Raw genomic sequence first — 20,000 nt, 5'->3', positions numbered from 1 at the left:
TTTTGGGATACGCATGTCTCACATGAACCATGCTTTGAGGTTTACTAACTCTGATATTGCCAAATCAAAGAAAGTTATTTTGTTCTATTGAGAAGAGAGAGAGAGAGAGAGAGAGAGAGAGAGAGAGAGAGAGAAGAGAGAGAGAGAGAGATCAATGACTGACGAAAAAACGACACCAACAAACTTGGTCACGTTTTGCAAGACGAAAAGAAGAATTCCTGGAGAACGATTGTAGAAACAGATTGCCAAGGGCCGGTGGGAGGAGAGGCAGTGGAATACTTGATGATGACCATCAGGGAGAAGAGGGTCGCACAAAAGAAGAGAAAACCGTGGATTTAAGCGACTATACTTGACGTACAGAAACCGTCCCTCTTCATCAGGCAAGAGTGCTGATGAATGTAGTCTGCCTGGACATTTTCTACAGACAATTTTAGTTTTTCTTTATACGAAGTTCTTCCTAAGGATGGGACCAGTCAGAATACCAAATAATTTTAGTTTTTCTTTTTACGAAAATATTTAGTGAATTGTGTTTCCTGAGGAAGGGACCAGTCAGAATACTAGACATTTTTAGTTTTTTATACGAAAATATTTAGTGAATTGTTTCTCCTGAGGATGGGACCTGTCAGAATACTAAATAATTTTATTTTTTTAATACGAAAATCTTTAGTGAATTGTTTCTCCTGAGGAAGAGACCAGTCAGAATACTGACAGAGGTTTTTATTGATGAGCATTAGCTCCTAACCTACTGTTGATAAATGGGACTTAAATGATCAACAGTAGATTTAGAGCTACTGTTGATTATTTTAACTATAAACATAGATAAATGTATCTGAAATTATTATCTTAATAAAACATGCAGATGTACAACCACAGCAACAAGAGGATATCCACTGATTTGTTTTCGTCACAGGACAAATAATCTCAGAATGGCCCAGTCAGAATACAAATAAGGTTTGTAATGAGAAATCATAGCTTTAAACCTACTGTTGCTGTAGATTTTAAATTATTTTTCCACAGGACAATCTCAGAATGGGCCAGTCAGAATACAAATAAGGTTCGTAATGAGAAATTATAGCTTTAAACCTACTGTTGATATAGATTTTAAATTATTTTTCCACAGGACAACTAAACTCAGAATGGGCCAGTCAGAATACAAATAAGGTTCGTAATGAGAAATCATAGCTATAAACCTACTGTTGCTATAGATTTTAGATTATTTCTCGACAGGACAGATAATCTCAGAATGGACTAGTCAGAATACAAATAAGGTTTTTTAATGAGAAATCCGAGCTTTAAACCTACTGATGATATAGATTTTAAATTATTTTTCGACAGGCCAACTAAACTCAGAATGGGCCAGTCAGAATACAAATAAGGTTTGTAATGAGAAATCACAGCTTTAAACCTACTGTTGATATAGATTTCAGATCATAACTTGAAAACAAACCTACAGTGATAAACTCCACATCTGTCAGAATCTGCAACAATATGCAACTCGCTCCCTACATCATGTTATCCCGAAAAAGGTATGAGATGAAGGAGTAAAATAAAGAGGAGAAAACGCAGCAGAAAGAGGCAAAGGAATGAGACTGAAAAGGGCGAAAGAGACAAGAATAATAATGAAAGGGAAAAGATGGGCAGTGGAAGGGTCATCGAACGGGGAAGAGGAAGAAGAAGAAGAAGAGGAGGAAGAAGAATGAAAAGATAAGAACGGGGTTGTAAAGGAAACGTAAGAGTCTAACAGAGTCTAACTGACTATTTCAGCAAAATACTTTCCCATCGTGGCGACCCCGATGGCTTCTTCGTTTTTTGCAAATTTCCACAAATTCCACTTTCTTTCTTCTTTCACTTATTTTCTCTGTTGGTTGTGTCGAGTCCAGAGGTCTATAACAAGCCTCTTATTATACCCTTCCATATTCGACCATACAATTTTAAATATTTTGTAAATAATTATTTTATTCTCGAGTTGCGAGCTTCGTTTGGATTGTACTTGATTAGTATATAATCTTATGGTTTAATGTTTGCCTCTATTTAGGTGTAAAATGGCTAAATGTGTTGAAGCAGTGACGTCCGTATTCAATATAGATGTTCACTGGAAAGTCTGTCTGGGAAGATATAAAAGGAAGTCTATCTAGACAGAGGTGAAGGACAGTTTCTCTGGACAGAGGTAAAGGAAAGATTGTCTAGACAAGTCTATCCGGACAGAGATGAAGGAAAGTCTGTCTGGACATAGATGAAACAAAATTTGTCTAGACAAGTCTGTGGACAGAGATAAAAGGAAAGTTTGTCTGAACAAGTCTGTCTGGTGAGAGATAAGGGAAAGTTTGTTTAGGCAAGTCTGTCTGGAAAGATATAAAGGGAAGTCTGTCTGGACAGAGATGAAGGACAGTTTGACTGAACAGAGATAAAGGAAAGTTTGTCTGGACAGAGATGAAGGAAAGTCTGTCTGGACAGAGATAAAGGAAAGTTCGTCTGGACAGAAATGAAGGAAAGTTTGACTGAATAGAGATAAAGGAAAGTTTGTCTAGACAGAGATGAAGGAAAGTTTGTCAGGACAGAGATACAGGAATATTTGGCAGTACAGGGCTACTGTCTATGATAATGTCTCAACAAGAGTAAGAGGATTAACTTACTGCGACCTGCGTAGTCCTTCCCCAGCCTTCTTCCAAGATGCCGAGGTAGACCCTGCCGAAAGCTCCCTCGCCGAGTTCTGACACAAATTTCACCTTATCTCTGGGAATGACACGAGCCTGAAAGAGGAGAATTGATTGGAATTTATATTCAAATAAGGTATATAAACACATATTGGATATTGGCATAAATACATAACCTACTGTCAGTTTGTTTTTGAGGTACTTGTCCCTCTATTAAATTTTAATTGGATACTTGTAGTAAGAGTATGGCCTGAGTAGGGTTAAACCAAGGTCTGTTTTTAACGAATTAGGTGTAAATTACTTTAAATTTAAAACTGTATTAAATTCATCATACATATATTATCATACACAACTCCCACTACCGCTGCTCCGCACTTTCCCTCACCAGAGGTTTCATTGATCTATTTCCCAACTCACAACTCCTGCCATCACCCCTAAGAGTCTCCTAACTCACCTGAATTTTCATTGATCTATTTCACAACTCACAACTCCTGCTATCACCACTGCGAGCCTCCTAACTCACCTGAGGTTTCATTGATCTATTTCACAACTCACAACTTCTGGAATCACCACTGAGAGTCTCCTGAATCACCTGAGGCTTCATTGATCTATTTCACAACTCACAACTCCTGGAATCACCACTGAGAGTCTCCTGAATCACCTGAGGTTTCATTGATCTATTTCACAACTCACAACTCCTGCCATCACCACTGAGAGTCTCCTAACTCACCTGAGGTTTCACTGATCTATTTCACAACTCACAACTCCTGAACACCATGCAGAGCTCCTAAACTCACCTGAGTCTTCTGATCTGTTTCACAATCACACTCCTGCCATCACCACTGAGAGTCTCCTAACTCACCTGAGGTTTCACTGATCTATTTCACAACTCACAACTCCCTGAATCACCACTGAGAGTCTCCTAACTCACCTGAGTCTTCATTGATCTGTTTCACAACTCACAGCTCCTGCTATCGTCACTAAGAGTCTCCTAACTCACCTGAGGTTTCGTTCATCTATTTCACAACTCACAGCTCCTGCTATGACCCCTGAGAGTCTCCTAACTCACCTGAGGTTTGGACGGAGTGATGGCGGTGCCGTTGCCAATGTACTCGGGATTCTCGACCAGCCGGTCAGCACTGAGAGGCATCAGCTCGTGCGCCTGAAGCCCCTCCGTCTTCTTCTGGCAGTCGTCGTCCCTGCACAGGCACCCACTGCTTCTATTACTACCTCCTCATTCCAAAAGGGTGGGGGGAAACGTAGGGGCAGGGGGAGAGTGGGAGGGGAAAGAATATGTAAGGGTAAGGGTGAGGCAGGGGTGTAGGTGAATGGAATTCTTGGGAAAGTTATCAGTGGTATGTTAGGCTGATGACAAGTTTGAATACAATAGGGTGTAAGAGCATCAGGTTATGTTAGTGGTGTGTAGGCTATGTACTAGGGTTGACACGGGTGGGGAAATGGGGAAAAGATGTAGAGGTAAGGGTGATTCGGGGGGGATAGCTTGGGAGGGGGGCTGGGTTGTTGGTGTTATGTAGGGTTGACAGGTAGGCTGAACATAGTAGACTTTAAGAGCACCAATGTTGTATGTAGAGTATATGGGGTTGATGGGAGAATTTAAGAGCATCAGTGAAGATTTGTGGCATGTAGCTTGTGTAGAAAGAAGGACATTTGGGTCTTTAATATGAGATAAAAGGAAGGACAATGACAGTAGGATGGGTAGTGTCCTTGGGAAAGTTATAGTCTGTGTAGGGTTGAAAGGAGAGGTCAACATACTAGGGGAAAAGGACATTTTGGTTCTTTGTAGAAAAATAAAGGATAGGATAGGATCCACAGCAGAACACTGGGGCACAGTAAGACTTAGGAGCATCAGTATAGTAGGAGAAAGGACATTTGGATCCAAAGTAGGATATTAGGTAAGGACAGCATCCTTAGAAGGACACTGGGGAAGGACATCTGACAGTTTATACATATGCAAATCAGTTCATTCTAAATCCCTGAGCTGGGAATATTATGGAAAGACAAATGGCCCATCTGGGTACCCAGAAGCAATTGAAAGACTTCTGTCAGGTTCTTCACATGCAGTTGGTATACACATATGAATAACAAGAAGGTCTATTATTCAAATCTAATGCAAGAGTGGAAAGAATTAATGTTTAGGAGGAAAAAATTGAAAGATGGATAAACAAGAAAATGGTCGAGGAATTAAGTGGGTGAGTAATGACTATGTATGCCGAAATCAATATATATATATATATAATATATATATATATATATATATATATATATATATATATAATTTAAAATTAATATATATATGAACAGAGAGAGGGAAGGTAAGCAAATTCAAATGAATAACTCGGAATAAGACATAACTGACGTCAGTTTTGAAGCGAGGAAATTATATCCTAATAAAATCTCTTCTTTTCTTCTGTCGAGTACGGGATAGGAATAACATTCCCGAACCCAAATAAAAATTCTTATGTCTGAATAGTACTATTGATAACTACAAAAAGCAACTCGCATTCAAGTTTGGAAAGTCCACTGAATTCATATCAAGGTTCCGAACATGAATATGTATATATTTTTTAACATTTCTGGGTAACGTGAACAGGAAAATGGCAATTCTTGCTACCAGAAACCGATATTTATTCATCTGGGGTTTCATTTAATCTCTAACAGTTACTTTTTGGCTTTCGTTTCTCGGTAGCAGATACTGTCAACCCTTTTCCGGTCTGCTCATATTCCAATTTTGCTTTCATTCCCAAAAAGTTACTTCATTTCGAGCCCAGTAGAATTCATACTTTTCAAAATGTCTTGACTTGTACGCGGCATTATTAAAATTTCAGAAAATTAAACCTGTTCATATAGAGCAAACCCACCAAAGGAGCCACTGACTTGAAATTCTTGAAGCTTCCAAAGAATATGGGGTTTATTAGGTAGAGGTAAGAGGAGGTAAAGGAAAATACAGGAGGATGAAATCCGACTTATTAAAAAATAAATCAATAAATTGACAAAATAAAATAAATAAATAAACTGACTAGATAAAAATGAATTTCTGACATGATACTTTTTTCTATATATCAGTATTTTATTTTTATATGAATATGCGTTGATTCTTGACATATCTCACGTGCAAAGTTTTAATTTTCTGCTCCTTTTTAGTTATTAATCACCTTCTCTCTCTCTCTCTCTCTCTCTCTCTCTCTCTCTGTACAGCCTGACTTCCCCTTGGCATCAACTTGGGTTTATGTAACACCGTTGACTCTACCCATAAAGGTCAAAGAACCAATATAGTTTCGTATTATAATTTACAGTATCTTAACTTCACCTTAGAAAAGTGACACCTCCTCCATTCTTTGAATCTGCGTGTCAGCCAAGCGAAGATAAAAGACTAAATTAATTATCTATTGTGAGACTGGGGAATATTTTTCTGTTTATGATTAAGCCTTTGTTAACCTTATCAAAACATTGGCTAAGGCTTCTTGGAACGCAAGTTACCTAGATTAATTTAAAATTAGTTTTTAATTTCCCCAAGGCTGGACAACTGACAATGACTAACAATAAGATTAATTTTTTTACTTAATATTTAATGGGTAGGAGCTTAAACTCTTTTTAACAAGTTAGATTGGTGGGCTTTGTCTTATAGATTACTATTTTATAACGTGTACTAGACAAGAGTAGACTGATTTAACTTTACTATTAATTATTTTTAGGTAACGTGCCTTTGATCCTGAATGAAGATAAAATATAAAACTCCTTTTAAAGGTTTTGTTATATGGCTAACTTTCCTAGCAAATTTCTACATTCTATTACCTCCAGCTTTTAGGAGCTTAAATATAAAAGACAATGCTTTTTATTTTCCATATCAGAAGCCTCAGTATGAATAGAGTGATAACATAACGTAGACATAATCTGCAATAATTGGTTTGGCAGGTAATTACTCTAGGTACTTATAGCTGTGAAACGGAAGAATAAAACGTTAATCTAAGATGCCATGTCAACTATTTTCCTAAGTTTAAGAGATAAAATCCTTCATGATTCAGAAATATATAAATATGTCACTCATAGCTTCATAAGATCATAGTTGTTCTCATCAGTTAATTGTTTACTGCATCTGTGTATTAATGAAGAACTCAGTCTTTGCTTCATTAGAATCATCTAACTTGTCGTACCTAGGAAGGTCATAATTAGTGTGGGTAATTGTTATTTTTATTTGGTTATCTAAGTAGCATCTACCCCAGAGTATTATTATTATTATTATTATTATTATTATTATTATTATTATTATTATTATTATTATTATTATTATTATTATTATTATTATTATTATTATTATTGTATGCTGGAAGTAAACCCTCTTTTAAACATGTTTTATTAAAAGTAATTGCTGCCTCAGCTGCGTTAATTTTATAAGAGGTTCTTCTCTATTTTTCTAATTATTCTTTTCTCATTGTTGCTTAAACTGGTGAGCAACGCACCGAAGGTTGGCATGTCTAAATAGGTAATCGTCAGAGTCGATCTCAGTATAATTATTATTATTATTATTATTATCATTATTATTCAGAAGAGGCTCCTTATTCATGTGGAACAAGCCCACCAAAGGTTCCATTGACTTGAAATTCAAGCTTCCAAAGAATATTAGTGTTCATTCGAAAGACGTAACAGAATATAACAGGAAATACAGAGAGAAGAGATCAATTGTTACAAATAAAAAGATAAATTAACGAAGTGATAAATAAATATTACGACATTCTGTTAATTAGGAGTCCTATAGATTTAAGCACTGGTCTACAAAAATAAAGGTGATTCCTCTCATTCAGTTGCCAGTCACAGTAAAGTGTGAAGGAAATATTTAGTCTTAGTGAAGAGAGTAGATGAGAATAAGCTTGATTTCAATAACATAATCTTGTATTCTGGACGCTCTGAAGTAAAATAATTTTCCAAAAAAATAGAGATTTTAAATGGTGACACATCTCTCAACAAAAATCCTAAAAGTTCATAATGAAGATCCTGACTTTGAGAGTACCAAAAAAGGCTACAGATTTCAAAGAAGAAATTAACTTTTCTCTATTTTTTTTATACATAATGAGGGTTCATTTAAAACTCTAACTCAGAAATGGGACGTTAATTTTGCCGTCACTTTCTCATGGAAAGTTTTATCTGAAACTCTTTTGGAAATGTGATATCATTCTAGATCACGACTGTGGCTCCAGATTCTTTACTTGTGACTGAAATATGGCTGTTTAAGCTATCTTCCGGATCGTACTATTGACTGAAAAAACTAATTTATGTTGATGAAACATTGCAAAAGTCTAAAAACATTTCAATTTAGACTTGGATGATGCTATGCAAAGCCTTATAACAACCTGAGAAGAATAGGCCACTAATCACTTAACACTAACGATGGGAACTGTGGCATCGTTCACAGTGGCGAAACTGTGAGAGATCGCCTCGAGTTAGGTGTGACACTTACATGAAGGTGATCTGGAAGGGGGAGTCCGGGCAGGGGTCGTTGTCCATACCGGGTCGTCCACGCTTCCCGAGGACGTTCCGCAGCACGACCAGGACCAGGGTGACCCCGAAGACCAGGATGCCCGCGGAGATGGTCAGCTGGAGGGGCGAGAAGAGGAAATAAGGCGGTTTAAGTGACGAGTTCGAAGGGGCGGGGACTTCGACATTTGGAGTAATGGCCATCTTAGCAAGGCACAGAACGAGTGACAATTCCTTACGATGATCGGGAGAGGGACTGGCGGCGTGGGCGTTGTGGTGGTGGTTGCGGCTGGAGAGGCGGGCGCTTTGGCAGTCGTGGGCGTGTGGGTGTGATTGGAGGGAGTGATGAGGACGCAGGGGACCTCAGGCGTGGGAGGCCTCGTCGGGAACGGCGAGACCCTCCTGATGGGGCGACTCTGGGGGTCTATCTCGAAGGCCTCGCCCTTCTCGCAGCTGTCGGGCTTGGGTCTCTGGTTCAGGATGTAGGAGAAGCGGGCGGTGCCATGGGCGTTACTGATCTGCAGCTCGTAGTGGCCGGTCTTCTTGCCGCCGCCCATTTTGTCTGGGAATCTCAGGTAACCTGCAGGAAGAAGAAGAACCAGATATCAGTATCCTTCGTATGAAAACCAAAATGGCGCCAAAATGAGTCAAACCTTCAACTCGTCTGAAAACCAAAATGGCGCGAAAGTGAGTCATATCATTCCCAAAGGCATTCCCCTCCCCTCACCTTGCATGTAGGACGAATGGGGACTCGTCTCGTTGTAGTAGTGCATCAGGTCCCGCCCCTTCCCGTCGAAGGACATGGGGTTCCCTTTGCAAGGGTAATACCACCAGGTTATGTTCCTCGGCGGCTGCGCCTGGGCCACGTACTCGAACTTCTCGTAGACGGCCGACTTTTCGAACTGCGTCCAGCAGATCTGGGGAGGAAGCGTCGCATCCTGCGGAATGCCTGGTGACGTCACGAGGAAAGAGATCAGTTTAGTGTGAGTTTGTGTTAATGGTAAACTGGTATTTATTGATTAAATATTCATCTTCTCGGGGCAAATGTGAAACAGCTACAGTTCTCATGAAGCCAACATACCACAGATAACTTTCCCAAGAATTCCATTCACCTTGACCACTACCCCACCCTTACCCCTACATACTCTTTCCCCTCCCACTCTCCCCTCTTCCCCTACGTTTTACCCCACCCTTTTGGAATGAGGAGGTAGTAATAGAAGCAGTGGGTGCTACTATGGACAAGGAGGCAAAAGGCGTTATAAAAACCTTACAAAAAAAAGACTAAAGAGTTGAATAACTGAATATGCTGTAAAATGTTCAACTTTTAAGCTTATAACCCAAAATCAACGTATTAAAATCACATATATCAACGTGCATAATATTATTGATTAAAATGATACTGATATAATACAAAGACACTGTACGTCCCAACACCTTATAACCTAACCAACACAGCAACCAATTAATTTAGACATTACTGATTAAAACGAATGAATATAAGTTACATATCACAATGGCACTATATCTCCAAATTAGATATTACTGTTGAGGAGGAGTGAACATCAGCTACATCATACAAGGCCACTATATATTCCATTACCTCACAACGTAACCAACACAATAAACCAAACACAGAGCAGGACAGACACTATAAAGACTCTTCCAGACAAAAAAAGAACACACTTAAAGAGACTTACTTAGATCGATCTGTTCCAGGCTGACGTATCTGTTGTTCTGCGAGATACAAACTAAGGGCTCGTAACTACCGTTGCTGCTGCTGCCACTGCTGCTGGAGAAGGAGGAGGAGCCACTACCACTACCGGAGGAGGAGGAGGAGGAGGAGGAGGTATAAGTGAGGTTGAGGGTCGAGACGAAGGTGAAATTGTCCGGACGTTCCTCTTGGACGCTTATGATGACCAGGTGGCTGGGGACGTTCCAGTCGATCTGGATTCCAGGGAGAGAGAGAGAGAGAGTGAGTCATAGACAGATTAAGAGACTTTGGAGCTTTAAAAAAATTAGAGGGCATATTTGTTTAAGAAATCTACAGAGAGAGAGAGAGAGAGAGAGAGAGAGAGAGAGAGAGAGAGAGAGAGAGAGAGAGAGAGACTTTGAAACTTTAAAAAATATTAGAGGACACATTAAAAAACAAATTAGAGGGCACATTTGTATAAGAAATCTACAGAGAGAGAGAGAGAGAGAGAGAGAGAGAGAGAGAGAGAGAGAGAGAGGGAGTAGAGGGGGGCAGAGGGAGAGAGAGACTTCCAGATGCCAATAACGCCTTGTGTCGGGCGCAGGAATCACTCTTCATGACTCGGAAACTAAGAAAAGATTGGAAGAAGAAGAAGAAGAAGAAGAAGACGAAGAACGACAGACGAAACGTGAAGCAAAAACACACACACACACACACCCACACACACACACGTACAGAGAGAGAGAGAGAGAGAGAGAGAGAGAGAGAGAGAGAGAGAGAGAGAGAGAGAGAGCAAAAGGAATTTGAAAGGAATTGGAAAAGATAAATTTCGCTTACTTGTCATTCTCTCATTCTCTTTTTCTTTTTATTTATAATAATAATAATAATAATAATAATAATAATAATAATAATAATAATAATACGATAATAGCTGGTTGTTATATATCATGGAGTCTCTTTATTTCTTTATTCCATATATATATATATATATATATATATATATATATATATATATATATATATATATATATGGATAAAGAAACACACAGACTATTAATATATAACAACAACCTTATTATATTATTATTATTATTATTATTATTATTATTATTATTATTATTATTATTATTATTATTATTAATTAATATTCGGAAGATTAACACTAAACACACACGCACTGCACACACAACACACACACACACCACACCACATATATATATATATATATATATATATATATATATTATATATATATGTGTGTGTATATATATATATATATATAGTATATATATATATATATATATATATATATATATATATATTCACACACACATACACACACACACACACACACACACACATATATATATATATATATATTATATATATATCTATACTATATATATATATATATATATATATATATATATATCTATATATATCTATATATATATATATATATATATCTATATATTATTATATCTTATATATATAATATATATATATATATATCTATATATATATAGTATCTATATATATATATATGTATATATTATATATAGATATATATATTCTATATATATATATATATAGTATATATATATATATATATATTATAGATATATATATCTTATATATAGATATATATATATATATATATATATATATATATATATATATATATATATAGTATATATATATATATATTATGTATATATATATATATATATATATATATATATATATATATATATATATATATATATCTATATATATAATATATTACATATATCATGAAGGTTGCCATACACGTTCTCATATGATAGCTGAACGGGAAAAGCAATTATTTCTTTATATATATATATAAACCCCGAAGGACAAATCTCCTTTTCATTCTGTGCCTCATCCATATTACTTTACGAAGAAATCTCTGTATAGAATAAGGATCTTGTTAAAATTTTTTTTGCCTTGGGTCCCATGATGATTTTACCTGAGAGGGGAATATAGGGAAAATACCGATATTTTTTTTTTTTTTTTCATCCCACAGAGGACATAAGGATGTATAGACAGATTATTGGAAAGTAATTAAGCGTGAATGCTCTCGTTCGGGGCAGATCCGATGCAAAACTAGCTGATATTGAGATGCGTATCGGTGGTGCCTTAGGGAGGCGGCCGCCACTTGGAAGGTAATGTGTATATGAGAGAGAGAGAGAGAGAGAGAGAGAGAGAGACTAGAAAGAAAGACAATGAGAGGCAAAGGGTGAGAGAGAGAGATCATAGAACCAGAAAGACAAAGAGAGAGAGACTGGAAGAGAGAGAGAGAGAGAGAGAGAGAGAGAGAGAGCTAGAGATCAAAGGACAAGAAAGATAGACAAAGAGAGAGAGAGAGAGAGAGAGAGAGAGAGAGAGAGAGAGAGAGAGATCAAAGAACAAGAAAGAGAGACAATAAGAGACAAAGAATGAGAGAGAGAAAGAGACAAAGACTAAGAGAAGCAAAGACTGAAAGAGACAAGGAATGAGAGAGAGAGAGAGAGAGAGAGAGAGAGAGATCGAAGGAACGGGACGGAATCCTCAATCAATATCCCTAACGTTACGTTCTTTTAATCTTTTGTTTCCCGACTATTTTCGCTTTTATCCGTCCAGGATCGACGAGATAAATAATCCTTGCTTATATTTTACTCATATGATTAATTATTCTAAATTATTATAAACATGGCCGTAAATATTAATCTGTTATGGATAACTCTCGTATCTTCCTAATTAGTTATTGTCTCTCCTTTCTAGTCATAAGGTCGCGTTCAGCAGGTCGGTCATGATGCTTGCTGAAAAGCGCGATGATCCTTCGTATCTTCCACAATCTGTTATTGTTTCCTATCAAGGTTGCGTTCAACAGGTCAGTACTGATGAAGCTTAAAAGAGCTATCCTTCGTATCTTTGAGAGCAATTATTGTCTCGTCCTAAGGTCGCATTCAACAGGTCAGTACTGACCGTATCTGCTACAGCAAGTTACTGCTTCGTCCTAAGGTCGCGTTCAACAGGTGGTCCTGATGCTGCTGAAAAGAGCTGTCCTTCGTATCTATGACAGCAATCATTGTCTCGTCCTAAGGTCGTGTTCAACAGGTGGTCCTGATGCTGCTTAAAAGCGCTACTCTTCGTATCTGTTACAGGAAGTTACTTTCTCGTCCTAAGGCTGCGTTCAACAGAGCGGTGCTGATGCTGAAAAGCGCTGTCCTTCGTATCTTTGACAGCAATCATTGTCTCGTGCTAAGGTCGCGTTCAACAGGTGGTCCTGATGACTCTGAAAAGCGCTACCCTTCGTATCTGCTACAGCAAGTTGGTGCCTCGTCCTAAGGCCGCGTTCAACAGAGCGGTACTGATGCTAAAAAGGGCTATCCATCATTCTCCATGGGACAACTGCTTAATTATTTACTCATTTCAAGTTCCCTTGGCTAAAGTTGAGTCAACTGGGAGCTTTCGATTTCATTAAGCTCTATTAAAAATTTACTGTGTTTTACGACCGTCTGCAGTTTCTATAGATATGTCTTATGTCATGACTGGTTCTGTGATAAAACCATAAAAGTAATATGTATATAGTATATACAATTTACATATAGATATAGTAATAATAATAATAATAATAATAATAATTAATATAATAATAATAATAATAATAATAATAAATCCACAATTATATCAATTTTTGTTGACATAAGCTTTTTATCAATAATACGTTTTAAATTGGCGTAATAATAATAATAGTATATATATATATATATATATATATATATATATATATATATATATATATATAATAAGTATACACACAAACACACACACACACACACACACATATATATATATATATATATATATTATATATATATATATATATATATATATATATATATATATATATATATATACATATATATATATATATATATATATATATATATATATATATATATATATATATATATATATGGTTGGCGGTCTTTAACAGTCTTCCAATTCGACTGGGTGATATTTATAGTGTGGGGTTCTAGGAATCCATCACTTTTCTTACTATGTGCGCCGTTTCTATGGATCACACTGTGCAAAACTTCTATCTGCATGAGTCCTGGAGCTACTTCAGCCTCTGGGTTTTCCAGATTCCTTTTCAGGGATCTTGGGATCGTGTCTAGTGTTCCTAATAATAATAATAAATAATAATAATAATAATAATAATTATATTAATAATAAATAAATAAAAAAGGTATCCAGTCAAGGCAATATACACAAATATCCACCTGTGCAATTTCATTTTACAGTCCTTTTATCCCTGAGACGTAGAACCGTCCTCCCCCGCCCCCCCCCCCCCCCCCCCCCCCCCCCCCCCCCCCCCCAACAAATAATTCAGCGCGAGTCCCTTTAAAGTAGACAATCCACTTGGCGAAACAAATTTTCACACACCCTCCACCCACCTCACCCCCGGCCCCGTCTCCTCCTCGGTCACCTGGCTCAAAGTCCAGGTGTGTGCGAGTCTTCCCACGTCACAGATAACAGATGCCCGAGAAACTGCTTTAGGAATTAGTAGTTTTTTTTTTGTTTTTCAGAAACTTTAACAAGAATACCATCTGGTCGTCTTGATCCTTTTGTTTACCTGGTAACTTTCTTTCCTACGTTTCATTCGTTCCTTGACAATGTCTTAGGAAAGACGAAAGCGCTTGGATTTCTGCCTATCATTTTCCTGTGGTATTCGCTTTATATAAATATATATATATATATATATATATATATATATATATATATATATATATATATATATATTTATCTATCAATATATGTGTGTGTGTATTTGTGTGTGTGCATGCGTGTATGTATATAGTGTGTTATTATATATAATAATAATCTATATAATATATATATATACTATATATATATATATTATATATATATATATATATACAAATATATAAATATATATATATGTGTGTGTGTGTGTAGGTACATAGATAGATATCTAGCTAGATTAATAAATGGAGAGACAGACAGACAGATTGATTTGATTAATAGATAGATAGCCAGATAGATAAACCAATAAACCAAAAAGCATAGTAGGTTTAAATCCATGCAACTCATTCCCAAGGTGTTTGCGTTAATATTTCTAACTATATAAAAGATCTTGTACGAATTACTGACAAAGCAACCACAAGTGTACCTGTGCGCGGATCACCTGTAATCAACAACAGCGAAGTTATTACCTGAGGTAAAGGGTTGCCTCTTGCAGAACACCTGACGAGCGTGTAGTGACACTGACCCACACCTGTGCCAGTATTGCCTTCGATGACGGTGAGGTTGGCTGGGCACAGATCTGTTCAGAGTAGAAGGAAATGAAGTTAATTTTCAAATTCTCAAAAATGTGTATTTTCATATTTACAAAAAAAAAAAAAAAAAAAAAAATTCAAATTTAACTAGGATACAGCATATGTCACCAACATGTCGGCAACTTATTGCATGCATATCACATACATGTTGACAACAAGTCCACACTGTAAGTGGAGATCAAATCTTTGGCAAATGGTAGATAACTGGTTACGAATACCAAGAGGTCGTCAACTTGTATGCAACATGTTTGTGACATTCTTGTGACAAATTACTTTGGCAAATGCTAGATAACTGTATGAAGCATTGGTTAGGATTACCAACAGGCCGTCAACTTGTATGCAACATGTCTGTGACATTCTTGTGAAAAATTACTTTGGCAATGGTAGATAACTGTATGAAGCATTGATTGAGGTTACCAACAGGTCGTCAACTTGTATGCAACATGTTGGTGACATTCTTGTGACAAGTTACTGAGGCAAATGTTAGATAACTGTATGAAGCATTGGTTAGGATTACCAACAGGTCGTCAACTTGTATACAACATGTTGGTGACATTCTTGTGACAAATTACTTAGACAAATGCTAGATCACTGTATGAAGCATTGATTGGGGTTACCAACAGGTCGTCAACTTGTATGCAACATGTCTGTGACATTCTTGTAACAAATTACTTTGGCAAATGCTAGATAACTGTATGAAGCATTGGTTAGGATTACCAACAGGTCGTCAACTTGTATGCAACATGTCTGTGACATTTTTGTGACAACTTACTTTGGCAAATGCTAGATAACAGTATGAAGCATTGGTTAGGATTACCAACAGGTCGTCAACTTGTATGCAACAATATCTGTAACATTCTTGCGACAAATTGCCGATATGTTTTATGACACATCCATTCGCTCGCTGCATCGTAGAGCTTGCAGAGCTGTTTGAAGTACCGATTGAGACCACCAATAAGTCGTCGACATGTATGCAACCTGTTTGTGTCATGTGTGCCATAAGTTGACGACATGTTTACGACACATCCATTCGACTTTTCTGCAACATATTTGTGATGTGTATGAAATAAGTTGACGACATGTTGACGACACATCCATCGACTCGCTGCTCTGTGAAACGTGTGCAAATTTAAGAAAGAACAAATAGTTTCAAGTCTCGTCCAGGGCTCACAACTTCAGAGAGTCGGGTCGACGGGCCCGAAAAGTTAATAAGAATAAGGAAGTGTTCCAGGTCTGGAAAATAAGCAGAACAAGCAAGAGAGCCTTGTTTATTGAAATAAGTCTGGAGATCAGAACGTCACTGGGAAGGCAAAGGGAAATATTGCCCAACCTTCCCCGTAACGTTAGACATCATGGTATTATTATGATGTCCTCGTGTTCATATTCTGTGACAAAAGAATGTTTGTGTCTTCTCAGTTGACAAATGACTGGATACGAGCAATTTCTCTGAAGATATGAAGGCCTGGGGGCCTTTTTGTCTGGGATCTTGGCGCATACTTTCCTTCGTTCCGAGAGAAAGAACAGCAAAAGGGAATTGCATAAAGAGAGATAACGCTGAAAGCGTCTTTGAAAGAAAAATGAAGAGATATTTTAAACATTTCCTGAAAGATCCACAAAATGAAACTATAACCAACGCCAGTTATTTATGAAGATCCTGTTGTAGAAGGTACATATTTATGTAGAAAATTCCTGGAATGGAAGAGATTTTAATAGGTAAGCTTGAAAATCTCGAGCTGTAAGAGATAAATGTGGATAAAAAAATGTTAAAAAAATATATAATTTGTTTTTATGAAGAGGAAATAATAAAAAATCCCTGGAATGGAAGAGGTGTTAATAGGTAAGCTTGGAAATCTCGAGCTATAAGAGGTAAATGTAGATAAAAAATATAAAAAATATATATATATCTTTATGAATAGGAAATGATGAATATATCTTTATAGACATCCCATCTCAATATGTGAATATAATCCATATAAGCTTCGAGAACATATTTGTACAATTTAATGAATTTTAGCGAACCAATTCTCTCTCTCTCTCTCTCTCTCTCTCTCTCTCTCTCTCTCTCTCTCTCTCTCTCTCTCTCTCTCTCTCTCTCTAAGGAAATAATAAATATATATTAATAGACATCCCAATATGTGAATATAATCCATATAAGCTTCGAGAAAAATATTTGAATAATTTAAATTCATTTTCAACTCAAATAAAGTTGGTCTGTTGACGAACTTGTATAATATTAACCAGTAATTGAATATCAATAAGTCTCTCTCTCTCTCTCTCTCTCTCTCTCTCTCTCTCTCTCTCTCTCTCTCCCGAGAGCAGGTCATCGGCCCCTTTTTTGAAAGATCAGCCCAGTGAAATCTCCAGACTGAGCGCGATCAAGAACCCAAACCATGTTTACAAACATTTTCTCAGAGACAAATTGCCACTTTACAGACTCGGGTTGCCGAGAGCAATTGCCTACGCTTGTATCCTACGGAGAGGTCATTGTTAGGGTCGCGGGGAGCATTAGTAGAGGGCAGGTTTTTGGCTTTTGTGACCTTTGAAATATTTCCTGTCGAGAAACAGGACAGCCAGAAGACCGGAAACGATTTCTTTTTTCGTTTTGATTCACACCAACGATTCGGGAATCCTATCCCATCGTCAGGGGTAAGATTAAATTAATTTAATCAACGTTAAAAGTTTACAGAAATCAGCTACTAATTTATCAGAAATTTAGCTTCATAGAGTGACAATCGGTAAGTTAAAAGTAAAATCTACGAAGCGGTCTTAAGCTAAAAGTACTACATTAAAACCATACTTAATGCTGTAAAATAACAGATAAAAACTGCAGAAAAGAAAGAGAACTAAAGAAAGGTTGCTGGTCGACTTACTGTTAAAAGGCAATTATTTCTATATTAATTAAGATTTTTTTTATCCAGGTTGAAGAAGGCGATGGAGAATTATGAGTTGGAAGCTGTGGGGACTTTAAGTTTATGGCAAGTGACTGAATTACTTACCACAACACGAAATATCTCCTGTAAGGATGATTCTGATTATCTATACTTTTACGATTTTTTTTTCATGTTAGAAAAGGCCACTGAAGACATCGGAAGACTCTTATTTCTACGATTTTTTTTCCATGTTAGAAAAGGCGACTGAAGATTAATAGGGCTGGAATCTCTGGATAATTTAGTTCTAGAGCAAAGCAAAGTAACTGGTACCTTCACCTAGCCTGGCGTCACAAAGCCCAAGATCACCCACCGGGAAGGAGTCAAGAAATTGTTAGAAGAATCAACTTCACTGAAACCTTTTCCCAAAACTACATTTTCCAAGACACTGCCAAGTAAAATATGACGAAGGTAAGAGAATATTCTTACAAGGTAAAACCAAACGTCCATTGATATGCAAATGAAGATTCGTGGCCAACCTTACAAGAAGAAGACTTCCACATTTCCCTTTAATTTTTTTTAATATACAAGAAAATTCAGAATGAATTTTCTTGAATTCAGGTCGAGGAACTTCACGAAAGGATGAATCTCGTGAAGACGCTTCGTAATATACCAGAAATTCGACACAGCAAAATCGAAGTAAATGTTCATTTGCAAAAGGTCATCACTTCACTCATAGTTCGGATAAGCACGAGAGAGAGAGAGAGAGAGAGAGCGAGAGAGAGAGAGAGAGAGAGAGAGAGAGAGAGAGAGAGAGAGATAAAAGATGAAAAAGGTCTATTTGTTCAGATTAAAACACAACATCAGGGTGATGAGACTGGCAATGAATAAGAGCAGAACACACACACTCACACACACACACACACACACACACACACACACACACACACACAGAGAGAGAGAGAGAGAGAGAGAGGAAGAGAGGAAGACAGAGAGAGAGAGAGAGAGAATTTCTAACATCTGACATATGGCTTCACCGATTTGGAGTATAAGCAACTAAAACGGGTTATGTTCTCTCGTCTCTGTTAGTTGCACCGAGTCCAGAGGTCCACACGAGACAATTTTATACCCTTTAATTCCATACCATACTTTGGGGTAAAGGCCCATACTGGCATAAGTCCAACTTAGTGGTAACCAACCCAACAATTGCACATTCGAAGAAGGAATACATATGTGCATAAACTTGGATGGTATTCGTCTATAAAATAATTTATCTATTTATATATCTATATAAACATGTTATTAGAATACCTCAAATACCCGTCACTATGTACACAGATACATGTATATACATATGCACAAACACACACAAACCTCTGGAACATCAATCACATACAAACACATAAACACAATGTATGAATTTCAGTACACATCAGATCAGGTAAGAAAACAGCCCTCTGTATAAGCAGTCAGTAAACGACAGTACAGTCAGCCAGTCGATAGTCAGTCAGTCACTTGACAGACCCAATAATAGCTTCCTGGTCCTCAGGTCCATATGGGTATCACAGGTGGGGACATTTCCTTTGGCCCTGCCCCTCCCCCACCCGCCCCCCCCCCCCCCCACCTCCCTCCCAAGATCCTTTGATGACCATCAAAGGGAAACAAACTACACCCCAATTGAAGGTGCAAGAACCATTGCCAAACTGCTTGGAGTTGGCGACCAGCAATACTGCAGGACTGGAATGGTAATCGTGTCTGGATGGTTCTCTGGAATTTGGCCCTCTCTCTCTCTCTCTCTCTCTCTCTCTCTCTCTCTCTCTCTCTCTCAATGACCTTTTTCTGTTTTTTAATTAAATTCTATCTTTAAATTTAAATGATGGAGAAATTTTTTTCTAATACTCTCTCTCTCTCTCTCTCTCTCTCTCTCTCTCTC

The 20,000-nt window shown here is 37.2% G+C and overlaps 1 protein-coding gene across 1 annotated transcript in view; it reads right to left on the bottom strand.

Annotated features, from left to right (window-relative positions):
* The window catches only part of LOC135213985 (uncharacterized), a 96,234-nt gene that overhangs the window by 8,281 nt on the left and 67,953 nt on the right, over positions 1–20,000 (bottom strand). The window contains 7 exon segments of the mRNA XM_064248062.1: positions 2,634–2,750; positions 3,724–3,853; positions 8,128–8,264; positions 8,384–8,724; positions 8,872–9,093; positions 9,842–10,088; positions 15,078–15,187. Of these exon segments, the coding sequence (XP_064104132.1) occupies positions 2,634–2,750; positions 3,724–3,853; positions 8,128–8,264; positions 8,384–8,724; positions 8,872–9,093; positions 9,842–10,088; positions 15,078–15,187 (1,304 nt within the window).

Source organism: Macrobrachium nipponense, chromosome 43, assembly GCF_015104395.2.
Source record: "Macrobrachium nipponense isolate FS-2020 chromosome 43, ASM1510439v2, whole genome shotgun sequence".
Lineage (NCBI taxonomy): Eukaryota > Metazoa > Arthropoda > Malacostraca > Decapoda > Palaemonidae > Macrobrachium > Macrobrachium nipponense.
Note: the sequence above shows the minus strand (reverse complement) of the source record. Positions and strands in the feature narration are given on the sequence as shown.